Source organism: Larimichthys crocea, chromosome XII (assembly GCF_000972845.2).
Source record: "Larimichthys crocea isolate SSNF chromosome XII, L_crocea_2.0, whole genome shotgun sequence".
In the NCBI taxonomy this organism is placed as follows: Eukaryota; Metazoa; Chordata; class Actinopteri; family Sciaenidae; genus Larimichthys; species Larimichthys crocea.
Genome location: NC_040022.1, coordinates 18,349,441 through 18,364,120, shown reverse-complemented (window position 1 = coordinate 18,364,120; position 14,680 = coordinate 18,349,441). Strand labels below are relative to the sequence as shown.

Genomic DNA, 14,680 nt, shown 5'->3' with positions numbered 1-14,680 from the left:
CATGTATAACATGAATAACCCAAATCCTCGTCTGAAGTGAGGATTGAAAGTCTACTTTCTGGGTTTCAAACTTAAATCGGTCTGAATTCAGAGACACATCATTGTTAAATAATCACCAGAGTGTTGCTGTAGCTGTTTACCTCAGAGAACAGAGACATGTTGGAGCCCTGAGGAGTAGACGAGTTGGTCAGGGCGAAGGTGAGACTGCACTGGTTGGGCCGTCCTGTCACAGAGAGGCGAGACTGTGTGTAAAACAGCTCCTCGCCTGAGTTCACTCTGTGGGATCCTGACCACGACAAAGTCTAAGAGACACAGACAGGAAAAAACAACAGCTGGAAATTGGATGGATGGATTTGAATAAGGAGGTCATTCAAACTACAGGGTGAAAAAAAAAATGTTTGAAAAATCAAATGTAAGAAATAAATAAGCCCCTTCTCTCCCTAAGTTCAGAGACTGTAAATTAATCACAGTTCAGCCACAGACCGACAAACCATTACTTGCTTATACCAACACAACAGCTATAATCTCTGTACTTCATCACAAGATGTGGGAGAAAACCAAAAGTATTAATCAATGGGTGACAAAAGCTGTAAGAAATACAGATGTTTGGACTCACAGGCTGTGGGGGGCAGAAGCTCAGCAACACTGTGTGCTCCAGGCGATCTCTGAGGTTAGTTTGAATCTTAGTCAGCAGTGAGTGTGAAGGACAGGGCGCAGGAGACACTTTATCCAGGCCGACATTAACCTGAAGGCTGTGCAATCCCTGTGGACCTCTCTAGAAATATCACAGGAACACAGATATATCTTTAAAACTCCAGCAAACACACTGAGAGAGAATAGACATAAAACACAGCAGAGTACCTGGTACTTCATGCCTTGCTTGATGCTCCTGTTGTCCCATCTTAGCTCTGCGTTTTGTGAATATGAGTTTGCATCCTGACCCACTGACACACAACCTTTAACAGAAGACACTGACATCTACACACACACACACACACACACACACACACACACACACACACACACACACACACACACAATGATAAATTAACTGAACACCCAATAAAGACTTTATGGTACAGTCATAAAAGGAGTTGGCTTTGAGTCCACCAACCTGTTGTGTCGAGAACAGAGCACATGCCTGCCCCCTGCTGGAGTTGTTCTGCCACTGTTTGTTCAGGTTGAGGGAGATGTTCACAGGGACTGAGCTGTCCCATGACAGATGAGTCTGCATGCACAATAAAATCAATAAACATATAATAAAACTCCATGCAATAATACCTGCTCGGAAATATTAGTAAGATGTCAGGAATATTTTAAGTGAAATAACAATATATTTTTGTATTTAAACTGCATCAGTTATAACAATATATAATGTATTTAGATTAAGTAAACACCGCTGTGCATGGTGTCCATCACAGCAGACACATGTAATATTTAAAAAAGAATAATCCTGAGAAAAATCATATTTGGGTAAGTTGTGTTAAAATATGATGATTTATGTATGAAAAGTTTTATTATTAGAACATTATAACAGTGACCTGCTCTACATATGCTAAGAGAATTGGAGTCACTGAGTATATATTTCAATACTGTTAAACAAACAGGTAAAAGTTTGTTTGACAGCCTACTTGCTGGCTGCTGCGTTGTTCGCTCTGCGAGGTCTGTGACAGTGTGTGAAGGGACATCTGGCTGAGTGTGGAGGAAAAGGGATGTTTCAGCTCCAGTTTGGTCTCATTCATCTCCTCTGATCGACTCCATGAGCTAAGAGCTCTGACCTTGAGATGAACAAATGACAGTCTGTGTGAACAAAGCAGCATAGACACTCACTCTCTGAGACTCTTTCACAAATTCAAACTCATCTTCAAATTAAGCTGAATTGAATATGACACTTAATATTCAAAGAGACAAAAAGATTTTGCTTTCATTTTCAGGGTCATAACACATTTTATACAGTCTGACCTGCTCCAATCGACCATGCCTTGTCCAGCTGAGTAAAACACTGTCCAGTCGGCGCTGTAAAGAATGCTCCATTGTCGCTTCTAAATTAGTCCAACGGGGCACACAGTTGATCTTAACTGAAGTCAAAGACAAAAAAAACAAAAACAATCTGTAGTCAGCCAAAATATTATGTGGTCACTCATCAATAGTGTTGTGCCCTGATGTAGGTTAGATGCCCTGCAATAGTTTTACCCTTCAGGGTCTGGTTTCCCATCTCCAGTGCTGGAGGTGCAGAGTAGAGACCAGACAAGCTGAACTCCTGATTGCCCCACACAGCTTCATGTTGAACTTGGTAGCTCCAGTTTCTGGCCTCACACACCGTCCTCGCTGCGACAGTCCTGGGGAGTGGCTTTAACTACAGACCAAAGTCAATCACGGAAACATTTGGGATGTGGGTGCGTCTTGATGTTCAGGGTGTGTAAACAGAAAAACGTCTATTAAAAATGATCAAGTAAATAATGTGTGTGGTCTGTTATGATATATTACTTTCAAAGTCAAGAGATATTTTATCTGAGACATACCTGTGGGTATGAGTGTTTGAGCTCTACAGCCTGTCTGTATCCACTCTCTATAGCTGCCAGCTCCCCCAGAGCCCACAGCCTCCTCTTGCCTGACAACACCTCGACCAAACCTGCCACACTGGACTGAGACTGATTCAACTGGTGAGGGGAAAGAAAGATGGCATGTTGTGACATGCCAATGAAACTGCAAAAATAACTAAAAACACATACAAATAACACAACGATAGCATGTAATTCCAGGAAGCGATCAGGACTGAATATAAATCTCTGCTGATGCAGAGCGTGCTGCTTCATTCTCATTTGAATATGATTTATTAGTATGGAAGATCTCGAGAATAAGAACGCACCTGAGAGCGGACGTTGAGCTGAGAAGGCAGGTAAACCAACATTCTAGGAATATTCTGGACCACCTTCACCATCAGGTCCTTGCTGGACAAAAGACCATTTGTTACTTTAAGTGCGTGTGTTAAATTTTCTGCATGTCAAGCTGGTGTTCTGGTTATAAACTATGAAGCAGCGTGATTGATGTGGTTTTCTGTATGTGTGTGTGTTCGCAGTACCTATGAGGCAGGTGGTGTCCCTGGAGGATGAGTGCCAGTGAGGAGCTGAGTTCAGGGTTCACAGCCACAGAACACCTCAGCTGTGACTCAGTAAGTCTTCCCCAGGCTTCCACCTACATCACCAGTCACAGAGACAGTTAGCACAGAAGAACTGATGTTGCGAATTTTCTAAATATTTTTGGCATATACTATATGATCCCCTTACCTGTAAGGCAGGGCTAGTCTGTCCCTGTACGGTGTGTTTTAGTGTGACTCTGGCCTCCTTGGACCCTCCACGTGCCCCCCAGCCACCTACATCCCCCACCACTTGGAGTCTCCAGTCGTGACTGTGAATGTCAATTGAGGCGCTCCGCAGAGGACCTGCAGACAGTACCAGAGTACTGTTGTTAAAGATTAAAACCATAATACCTCATTCCCATCCTGAGAATTAAAAAAAATAAAAATATCCATGACTTTATTTAGGATATTTGAATTAAACTTCAAAAATACTTAACCACCTTGAATTGATAAGTCCCAAGTCATTTATAAAGTCAACAGCGACATCTGATGGTCAGTCTTTAACACTGTACTTAAATAGTAGGATTCAAAGGAGAACCTTTTGATGAAACTATAAGACAAGATTTGCAAACTTTCATACTTGGATGAAGAAAAACATTGTCATGTCTTGTCTTGTCTTCACTGTTTTTAAATTCAAAATGTACTGAGAAACAAAGACGTATAAAGTACTTCGACATCCCAAACTTCAGAAAACAACATTAAAACAAACACAAATTCCACCAAGATCCTCAAAGACCCTAAAGTCTATTTGTTACAAATACTCTTAGGAGCTGTGACTAAACTGCCTGAAACCTGAACTGCCAACATACAACCTCTGGTTACATCTGTCTCAAAAACATACTGGAACTGTATGAGATGAAACAAATCACATATCTGATAAGGCTGCAATGACCCAAATTTCTAATTAGAAAATGATACACTGTCATTTATTTTTTGTGTGGGTGTATTTATGTATATACGAAATGACGTGAGATGATGTCAAAACTGTACTGTACATATGGAATGTTGAAGTAAAAACGAAACATAAGCTTAAAAAAACAAACACAAATATTAAATCCAGCTTTTAATACAGTCTGACCTTTGAACTGAGCAGTCAGGCTCGTGTCCAGACTGGGCCACATCCCTGTTCGATTAGAAACCAGTGGAGAGTAGGAGAGCATCAGGGCCAGCCGTCCATCAGCCACACTGACATTCAAGCCAGAGGCAAGCAGCTTGTGTCTGTCCACAGTGAGCTGAGCCCTGGACTGAAGCTGGGAAAAGACCCCCTGAATGGAACAAAAGCCCTTGGAGAAGAAAATCAAAAGAGGGGTGTTTGTTTTTCATCAACTATAAATACCTGTCCAATAAACCAATGTAGACCAAGAACACAAACATTAATGTATTATGTTACCTCTATATTACGGGGCAGTCCCTTGTCCTGTAGCCATAACCAGCTGTGCCACATGGCTCCTCTTATCTCTTTGGTCATGGGGAGACATTTCATCTTAAGTCTCACTCCCGCCTGCTGACCTCCAAACTGGGACTGTAAGGTCAAGGTCTTCCCCCCAGCAGAACCAAGATCGACCTGCACACACAGTCCACTGTGATGTTAATTATATGAAAGACTGCACGCCTTCATCATGTGAGCTATTTGAAATCATTTTCTGACCTGGATGCTGTTGTTTGCAGGGACTCCCTGTTTCTTCAGATAGCTCACCGTGTGTCTAAAATGACTCTTCACTCTGAATGTTTCAGACATCTTTGTCACTGTCATCTCTTGACTTATCTGTAAAACAGTGAGAACATCAACTGCAGCAGCTGTTATATATAAATCATGAACAAAAACGTGCACATTTTGAGAACCCTCTGCCACAAATAGAAATAGATTTTGTCTTTGTGATTCTGTCAGCAAAGATGGATTGTCAGCTGTGGTTATAAGTGCATGTGTATTATTATTCCCCCACACTTGAGGCCTGTGTGGTTTGAAAGAGCACTTCATCAAACATCCCACTGTTTCTGAGTGCGCTAATGCCTACCTTTTGATTTCCAGCTCTGCTGTCTAACAGGTAATAGTACGAGCCATTGCCATGACTCCCACAATTCATTGTAATTGCAGCATTAGCAGGGAGACCAAACTTCTTCAGCAGGGGCACAGAGTGGTTTAAACTAAGCAATGCCTCATTTTTATCCTGGAAAATAAAAACAGCATTGAATTATTGGACATGGTGCCACATCCTCAGTCTCTGAAAATAGATAAATTAAGGCTCAACCTTGTGTTAGATGCATTACAAGTGAAATATGACTGTTTGAAACATTTTTAAGGACCTGTGTGTGGGATTTAATGGCATCTAGTAATGTAAATTATGACTGCAACACCATTGCCTCACCCTCTCCTTTCTAGCATGAAGAAAAGTGTCCAGTGACTGCAAAAACAAAAAATAAGAATGTCCAATCTAGAGGCAGTGTTTAGTTTGTCTATCCTGGGCTATAAAAGGCTCATTCTAAGGTAACATAAACATAACAATTGTATTTTTTAGGTGATTATACACTAGTAAAAACATATATGGATAAAAACACATCTCACACCCTTTAAAGGTCAACTGATAAAAAATTGATTATTAATAATTGATATGTAACAATTGTCACGAATGTTTGAATGTATTTTCAGACCTTAGTTTTCTTAAGCGCCACTGACGCGTGTAGCTCTGTATCATCTATCGCCATGGAAACCTGAGATTCAGCAACAGTTGGGGAGACAACCAACAACCCGGAGGACTGCATCCTGTCTGGACTACCCCACTCCTTCAAACATGATTGGAACCAGAAATAGTTGAAGTTATTATAGATTTAATTCATCATGAATCAAATAATTAATTAGCAGTGTGTATGTTTATTCTACCTGAATCACTGTGCAGTTGTTGTGATACACCAGCGACCCCTGCAGGCCTCTCTGTGACATCACAACACCACTTGCTCTGACTGTACACTGCTCCATCTGAACGAACGCTTCGGTGTCATATCGTTGTTTTCCAGCCTTACTGGTCACTCTCAGTCTGCTGTGCTGCGGGACATTTCTGAGAGCAGGAAGGTTGTGAACGAGCTCCCCATCCACACACAGCTCCGGCCAGGCCCTTGCACTCAACCTCAGGAAACCCTTTTTCCCCTCCAGATCAGTGTCCATTGTGGCGGTCCAGGTATCCTGAGGGTCTTTCCACACTGAGCCATTAAAATGACCCTAGAATAGACAGAACAGCATGCCATTATCACTGATATTGGTCCATAATGGAATAAATAACACCGAGCAGCTAAAACACACATCAGTTGATTGTTGAAAAGATTATTGGTAAGCATAAAGATCAAAATTTATCTAAACAACCTCAAATAATCAAATACATCAAATGACATATAGTGCTAACACACCAATATGTGTCCCAAATAATGATGCATTCTCCTTTTATCAAAATGTTGTTTTTGGGGCCTTCAGAGTTAAACATTTTTCCACTATTATGGGGAGGTATGCTTTTAGATTTCAGTGTGGGTTTGATGTGGCTCAGGATTAATGACCCACTGACCTTTTCACAGCGGCCATTTTGACATGGAATAGCGAGGTAAACACAGGTGTTATCAATGATACCAGTTAAGGTTACCTTCCAGTTAGTGTAGCAGTGAGCCGACATGTATAATAGCAACAGAGGACAGATCAACACTTTGATGCTCACAAGCTACTCATTTGGCGTTAAGTAGCTACATCACTTCCAAATGTCACAGTTTGTGCCGAACAAAGGACAGACGATACAGATTGTGAAGCCCCCCTAAGGCAAATTGTGATTTGTGATTTTGAGTAAAATCTGACTTGACTGTGTGTAACCCTATGTGACATAAGAGATGAGTGTGCAGACACACACACACACACATGTACATCAAATGAGTGAGACAATGACCAAAAGGAAACATGCTGCTGTGCTACTTTTTACGTGTAGTTAAAAATACAGCAACAACCTACTACCTGAGACTCTAGAGCAACATGAGTAACCTCTTCAAACATTTAAAAACAACACACCCTGAAAGTTATACGGAGGCTGATCACATTACTCATCTTTGTTAATAATTGCAAGTATGTGTCGTGTGATTTGTCCTTTTTTTATGTTGTTAAAATTGTAACAAAAACGGTAGCATATCAAATTTAAAAGGTCTGCTAAGCAGCACCCTGACATTGACCTGAATGAAACCTTAGTATCATTGCTGACACACTTGCGTTATCCTACTATTTCTTGTCAAAAAGGCTGCTCTGTAAAAAGTCTATCTGGACTTTTCACTGCAGGTAAATCACAGGTTCAACTTCATATATAACATACTGAGTGTCTCAGTATGCAGTCTTAGTAGTGCTTCCCTAAGGCTATTTATAATGTTTGTAAGAGTAGTTTAGTCTATATTAAATTTTATTCAGACCACAGCTCAAGTCAACTTGGTTGAGTGGCACACCCTCAATTATCAATGTGATGGACAGACAGGCAGGGACACATTTTAATACAACATTCATGTAAAAGAATTAGTAATCATCCACAAAACCTTACAGTACCTGTAACACTGGGCACTTTGATTCCAGAGTCCAGAGCCACTGTGTTCTCCCTTTGGCCTCTATGAACCTATTGGCTCTAATGTAACATGTCCCAGCTTTAATGAACAGGACCCCAGCCTGCTCAGGACCTCCAGGAGCATTGGCCTCCACAGTGATCATCTGGGGCACACCATGGCTCCTCAGACCAAGGAAGGAGTGTGTGAATGTCCCGGAGAGATGTGGAGGCCTGCAGGACTGACTTAGGTCCAGAGAGAGGTCCTGGTTGTCTGCCCTCAATGAGGAGGTCATAGTAAGCTGACAAGGGACGACTGAGAGGAGGCCCTGAAGAGCCAGGGATACAGGGAGGACTGTTCCCTATGGCACAGGCATATGTGAAAGTGAGAGATTCAGATTGCCTCATCATAATTACTAATTCCATTAATTTTTCCAAAAGTGTTTCTGCTGTTAACACATTCATGTACACACCTACAGTACATCTAAATTGTAAATCTAAATAAGAAGAATTCTATCTTTTTGTTTTTGTTAGTTTAGAAACTGACGACTGACTTGTTTTATGACGTCAGACTGATTTCAAAATGTTTATGGTCATAACTGGTGGAATGAGAAACTATGTCTCTCTTCATAGTGGTAGCAAGTCAAATAGGGGTGATAGTGATCTGGCCTGGCAGCTGTATCATCCTTTGTGTTGTTCTGCTCCGTTGCTATGATTAATGAGCTGTAGCTTGACCTTCTAATGGGCTGGAAAAAGCATTTCAAAGGAGGCTGTGCTAACATAGACAGGGTTGAATCATGTAGGACATCCTGGTTCTTCTAACTGTGATGAAAGAAATGCCAATGTGTTGCCACAGCTTGAGGTAACGGTAATATTTACAACTTAAACATCTTAGTTTGATCAAGTTTCTACATGCAATGTAACATGCAACTGAGATTTTCTTACCTGTAGAGCAGGACAATAGTTGGTCACATTTACAGCATAGGAAGACTGCTCTTCTGTCTGTGAAGCCGTTGTTTTCCCCAAATTACCCCTAAAATAACAACGTCCCAGCTCCAGGCCAACCTCTACACCAGGCAGATGTGCAGTGGAAACATTCAGCATTAATGCTCCATGCATAGGAAAACCCATCATCTGTACTGCCTCCAGCGAGTGCTGTGCAGACGCTCTCAGACTAAGTTGAGGGTGGCAAGTTAAATGTAGACTAAGACTGCCTTTCTGTTCCCCTTCAGCCAGCAAAACAGCGTGGAGATTTGTGGAGCAGCCAGAGCGGACAATGGAGATGTTGGCTGAAGTCTGTGATGGCAGGAGAGACTATTGAGGAAAAATTAAAAAGAAACAATTAGAAACAGAACTATACTTCAGATACATGTACAGTACTACAGGTATAGATTTTAATATTAATAAATCATCAATATATTCAACATGGATATTCTGAAATATACAGACAAGACCATTGCTTAAAGGATTAACAGCCTTTATGTATGTAACCATGCTCACATTAGCTTATAATCACTACAGCTGATGGTAATGTCATTTGCAAGTATTAGGTCATAAACAAAAGTATAGGATACATTCAAACTTTGACCTAAGATTGAAGTTTAAAATCAGAATTCATTCTGAAGGGAACATGAATGGTGGTACCAAAATTCATAGCAGACCATTCGACATTGCCATCCCTAAAGCCATGCTAGAAGTGTAGCTGAAATATATATATTTGAAATATACAGGCTTGTGTTTATTTCAGCCATGGTCTTGTTGCTACTCTTTCATAATATATGTGTTATCAATGCAAGTCATACTGTCATGGAAAGACAAGATACATCTCCAAGGTGAAGATGTTTCTTTTGCTTTCTTTTTGTCGAGAAACAAGTTTCCTGGTGTTGTTTCTTGTTTCCTCTCTAACCTTTAGTACGGCACATCGCTGATGGACAAAAAAATTCCAGCTGGTTCTCCTGTCCTCTCTTCCCCAGTGTTGATTTGCCAGGAGAAGCATGGAGCAAACATCACTTTCCACTTCCAATTCAGCTTGACTTGCAGTGGTCAACATGCTAATTGTAAGCTCTCCTGGTACACCAGTGGTGGCCAGGTTTTGCTGAAGCATGACCCTCATGGAGGTGGAGGGCTCCCAGGTGGTAGTCATGTTAATCTGAGCAGAGTGGGTCTTGAAAGAGACTTGAGCACTTCCTGAGAGAAAGGTATCACTGAGTTGACCTGAAGCCTGGAGGTCTACTTTTTTTGGCATGATGGAGGCAAGAGAGGCCCATTGATGCTGGAAGGTCCAGTCAACTTCAGCCTTTTGGTCCTTTAGCAGTATCAACAAGAGACACTGAAGAGAGTCAGGCTCATTTTCCAAGGCCAAAGATCCTTTGAGTCCATCTTTCCCTGCTTGTCCATGAACAGTTAAAGAGGTTTTATGTGGTACAACCCCCTCAGCTCTCCCGACCTGCACCCACACCAGCCTACCCACTCCGTTACACCGTACAGACACCAATAGACTTGAAGTGATTGAGTCCCATGCTGCACTCACATCTGCCCAGATGTTACACCAGCTTTCCACCCTCATGCGACCTGTCATCTCTGCCTTGTGAGTCACACCACGGGTCCCAAACTCAAGCATCCCGTGCCAGCCATATAGCCCAGGCCTCTCCAACCTCAGTCTCACAATCAAGTCGGTTCTCCAAGGGACAGCAACCAACCCAAATCCTAAGGCCCACCGCTGAGGCCCAGGCCGGAGCAGGAGCCTGAGACTAGATTTAGTGGGCACACCCAGATGCGTCAGCAGTGGCACAGAAGTATGAGTGAGGTCAGCTCTGAGTTCCTTCTGACCAATGGAACTGTAACAGCCTTTAGCTTGAGCACTAAGGCTAAAGTGAACGAATGACAGGCCATAGCAGAGCCTGTTGTGTGGTCTATAGGAGCGAAAGACTCGTACCTCCACAGGGCGACCTGCCACATTTCCATAGCACTGGGCTGAGAGACGGTCTGCGGTGGCGTCCCCTGTGCAGTTCATCTGTGAAAACAAAACCCCCTGTTGGTAAAGTTTGTTTTTTAAAGACGAAACTGAAGGAGGAGATGGAAGAATTTCTGAGTAATTACTGAACTTTAGACCAGGCATGTGAAATTCTGTGGTACACCGACTGCTAATCTGAGCCGTTATTATAAAACAACAAAACACATGTTTAATGTTCAAAGTGTATTCATGTTTTATTCTTAGGGCCTAATTTGATACTACTGGTTATGGTGTGCTGTTGGACAGGCTGCAACAGTATTTTTGACATTTTTGGAAATATTCTCTTTCTTGCTGCAAGTTAGATGACAAGACTAATATGACTCCTCTCATTCTGTATGATAAATATGAAGCTACAGCCAGCAGCTAGTTAGCTTAGCTTAGCATAAACACTGGGAAGAGGAGGAAATAGCCAGCCTGACTCTGTCCACAGGTAATGAAATTTTAGCATTGATTCAATATATGGATGCAACAATGGCAAAGTAAAGTGGTGTCCCTCAGGGATCAATCTTTGGGTCCCCAAATTATATATTCCTCCATTTAGACTTTATTTCAAAAAGCAATTCTTATCATACTGGTGACACAGAACTTTACAGATCTTATGGATTACCTGTTAAATAAAGTCACAAGGTTCTCATTTATAGTAATAAACAGAAATCTGCAAAATGATGTAAATTATGTTAATCTTACCTGGAAATAAGTGGGTATAAGTCCCTGGAGCAGCTTCATTTGTTGCCATAGAGACATTACCAATATAGCTTTGTTATTTCTTGATCCAACATAAAAAAGGGCATCAACCATTCTCTCGTCTTCCACTTGAAGGACCAAGCCTGTGTCCAGTCCTTCTGTTTCTAACTAACAATGGAAAGAAAAACATAAAAATACAGGAAGGGAAAATAGGCATGTGCATGTGCATAACACTGATGCATTTGCACTGAACTTGCAAGAAATGGAAATAATAGTTGGTGCTCCTATACCTGGTAATGTGCTTTAGCTTGTATGGAGCTTGGTACACCTCTTTTCAGCAGAGCTTTGACTTGGTGCTGCAGCCTGGAGACATACTCCCACCGTGGGATAACCTGGTCTGTCTTGCCTCCACTGAACTCAGCTTTTAGCTGTTGAGATCCAGCCTGCAGGTCCACCAGGACTGACAGTCGACCGCCATCCTGGGCCCACCTTACCTGGGCACTACTGCTAGCAGGTACACCTGTATCCAGAAGACAAAGGAACTGAGAGACCAGGAGAGATTGTAATGTATTAAGTAGAACACGTGTTACGTATAAAGCACTGATTACCTGTCGCCCTGAGCAGCTGGAAGGAGTGAAATAGTCCGGTATGGACTTCACCTGTCCCCCAGTCCCCTAGTCGGCGGCTCACATTCACACAAGAATGCTCTGCGTCCACCCAAACACACAGCCAATCGTGGGCCACGTGGAATTTCTTTCCCATCATTCCTTCTTCATCTTCACTATCCAAAGAATCTCCAGGATCCTCCTGATGTTTCAGCTCCACCCTGTACACTGTCTCCATCACTCTAACTCTCATCTGTCCTACAATTACATTAATAAAAATGTATTTACAGTGCTCAGGGTGTTTTTCAGCTGAATGTTCAAATGTGCCATCATGTAATATTAAATGACTATAATCAGTATTTTCAAATAATCCTCTACCTTCAACCAGCATGTCAGACCATCCTAGGGCCCCATCCAACCCTAGGATTGGAGGCAAAATAGCAAGGCTGGCCATGGAGTGCCTCAGGTCCCCAGACACAGCCAGCTGGAGACTCGGGGTGTTTATTAGAGACCCTTTGACCTGGGCCAGCACAGCCTCATGCCCTTGTTTATAGGAGCCATGTAGAGACACGCTGGAGGGGACAGGAAGAATACAGTACGGCCATGAGTTCAAAAGTCCATAAGAGAAATACATGATTGTCACTGTGTATCTGATAAAGACAATGAACGTACACCTCTAAGACAATGTGTTAAAATGGTGGTTGCACACACCTGTGTGAGGACATATTAGCGGTCATGTTTACATGCAGGTCAGTGGCAGTAGGCAGCAAGCTCTGGGATACGTTAACCGTCAGTGCCACAGCTCTCTCTCCTCTCTGGAGGATGTGGGACATCTGGGCGTCCAGTTTCACCCTGTCTTTCCCATCAGCCCTCACATGTACAGAGCTACTTCCTCGACCAGCCACTGTAGAAATATCTGCAATGGCCTTAACCTTAAAAAAACAGCAAAATGATAAAATGTTCCATAATCTGAATTTGTTGTAAGACTTTAAAAACTTGAAGAAATTTTTTTCAATGACTGACGAAACACAGAAGTGGCCCACCTCTAATGTTTTGGGAATCTTTGATTTGAAGGGATGACTCAGAGATGAATAAAGACCGACTCTGCCTGATGTTCCATTGAGCTGTACAGAAAGCTAAAAAAACACACACACCATAAATTCATCAGAGCTGCTGATTAAACAAACAATAATTCAAATACTGAGTTGGTTTTACTCACTTTGCACTCCTGTCGCTCTACTCTCAGCATCCCTTTGGCCTGATAATCAAAGTCAGTGTTGTTTTTGGGGTCCCAATATATGTTTCCCTCTGCTATAGCAGAGGAGGGGAGCTGCAGCTGTAACAGTAATAACAGTCACAAGTTTGTCCTTTTCTACTGTAAGCTATACTGTACGCTGTCAGGGGTGGACTTACATCACTTATTACACCGCTGACTACTATGGGCTTGCATCACACGAATCATCGCATAGAAATGAGAAAAAATTCAACCTGTTGGCAATTGTTTTATCAGTAAAAGGCAGCACAGAGGCTGTTTTACCTCGAGCTGATGGCTGAAGTTGGCTCTAACTTTTATCGCTTGGTGACTTGAGTGCAAAGGGTTCAACTGAACTTGTCCAAAGAAAGTCAGTCTCTCCTTGCTACCGATGCGTAACCTCCCTTGTATGTCTTTCTGGGTCTGAAAAGGAGCAGGTATGAAAATATATTACATGCACAAATGTTCACAATTTTTCCTCATGTTATCAACTTACAGTATATAAGTTACATAATACATTTTCCACATGTTTTAACACCAACAAGTACCCTCTATAATGTTTAGGACAACTCTTAGGTCACCTGTGGTCAAAGTGGAAATTCAAGCGTTTTTTTATACACAGCATATACAGCATTGTTTATACACCATAATATTTGGGACATAGCCGTGGTATGTACAGTAAATTAGTCTTGTTTAGTACTTTGTTGCATATCTTTTGCGTGCAATGACTGCTTGAGGTCTGTGACTCATGGACACTGGGTGTTGGGTATCTTCTCTGGGGATGCTCTGCCAGGCTTGTACTGCAGCCATCTGTAGCTCCTGCTTGTTTTGAAAAGCAAGCTCAGTAGGACTGAGATCAGGTGACTGACCTGGCAAGTCAATTTTCCATGTTTTACCTTTGAAAAACCCCTGTTTTGCTTTAGCAGCATGTTTAGGGTTGTACTGGTGGATGACATGCCATCCAATGAGTTTGGAGGCATTTCCCCAAACTTTAACTAATAAGATGTTCCTATACGCCTCGTAATTCACTGTCCTACTGCCATCAGCAGTCACATCTTCTGTGAAGATGAATGAGCCACACAGGCCCAGGCCATAACAACCCTACCACTATATTTTACTGCTGACAATAAGTTAGGCACTTACTTCTTACTTCTTTGCCTCCACACTATATTTCTGCCATTACTCTGATTCATCTTGGTCCTTTTCCCAGAAATCTCCCAGCGGTCTCTTTTAAATGCTTTTTAAGCAAACTGTAATCTGGACATCCTGTTTTTGCAGCGAACTAGGGTTTGCATCTTGCTGTGTAGCCTCTGTCTTTATGTTCATGAGGTCTTCTGCAGTCAGTGGTCATTCACAAATCCACACCTGCCTCATGAAAAGTCTTTCTGATCTGTCGTATATATAAGTATATAAGTTAATAAGTTCATTTTACTAATT

The 14,680-nt window shown here is 42.0% G+C and overlaps 1 protein-coding gene across 1 annotated transcript in view; it reads right to left on the bottom strand.

The window, feature by feature from the left end:
- Positions 1 to 14,680, bottom strand: part of LOC104920988 (uncharacterized) — a 33,913-nt gene that overhangs the window by 5,617 nt on the left and 13,616 nt on the right. The window contains exons 33-60 of the mRNA XM_027284998.1: positions 13,529 to 13,666; positions 13,211 to 13,327; positions 13,035 to 13,127; positions 12,703 to 12,923; positions 12,370 to 12,563; positions 11,995 to 12,249; positions 11,677 to 11,906; positions 11,390 to 11,554; positions 10,625 to 10,702; positions 8,635 to 9,003; positions 7,698 to 8,051; positions 6,018 to 6,353; positions 5,789 to 5,920; positions 5,155 to 5,307; positions 4,788 to 4,904; positions 4,530 to 4,703; positions 4,218 to 4,422; positions 3,288 to 3,442; positions 3,083 to 3,195; positions 2,870 to 2,951; positions 2,523 to 2,660; positions 2,194 to 2,356; positions 1,963 to 2,078; positions 1,632 to 1,778; positions 1,115 to 1,228; positions 862 to 978; positions 617 to 775; positions 141 to 302 (exon numbers count right to left, since the gene is read on the bottom strand). Coding sequence (XP_027140799.1) covers positions 141 to 302; positions 617 to 775; positions 862 to 978; positions 1,115 to 1,228; positions 1,632 to 1,778; positions 1,963 to 2,078; positions 2,194 to 2,356; positions 2,523 to 2,660; positions 2,870 to 2,951; positions 3,083 to 3,195; positions 3,288 to 3,442; positions 4,218 to 4,422; positions 4,530 to 4,703; positions 4,788 to 4,904; positions 5,155 to 5,307; positions 5,789 to 5,920; positions 6,018 to 6,353; positions 7,698 to 8,051; positions 8,635 to 9,003; positions 10,625 to 10,702; positions 11,390 to 11,554; positions 11,677 to 11,906; positions 11,995 to 12,249; positions 12,370 to 12,563; positions 12,703 to 12,923; positions 13,035 to 13,127; positions 13,211 to 13,327; positions 13,529 to 13,666 — 4,797 coding nt within the window. The remainder of the gene's footprint in view (positions 1 to 140; positions 303 to 616; positions 776 to 861; positions 979 to 1,114; positions 1,229 to 1,631; positions 1,779 to 1,962; positions 2,079 to 2,193; positions 2,357 to 2,522; positions 2,661 to 2,869; positions 2,952 to 3,082; positions 3,196 to 3,287; positions 3,443 to 4,217; positions 4,423 to 4,529; positions 4,704 to 4,787; positions 4,905 to 5,154; positions 5,308 to 5,788; positions 5,921 to 6,017; positions 6,354 to 7,697; positions 8,052 to 8,634; positions 9,004 to 10,624; positions 10,703 to 11,389; positions 11,555 to 11,676; positions 11,907 to 11,994; positions 12,250 to 12,369; positions 12,564 to 12,702; positions 12,924 to 13,034; positions 13,128 to 13,210; positions 13,328 to 13,528; positions 13,667 to 14,680) is intronic.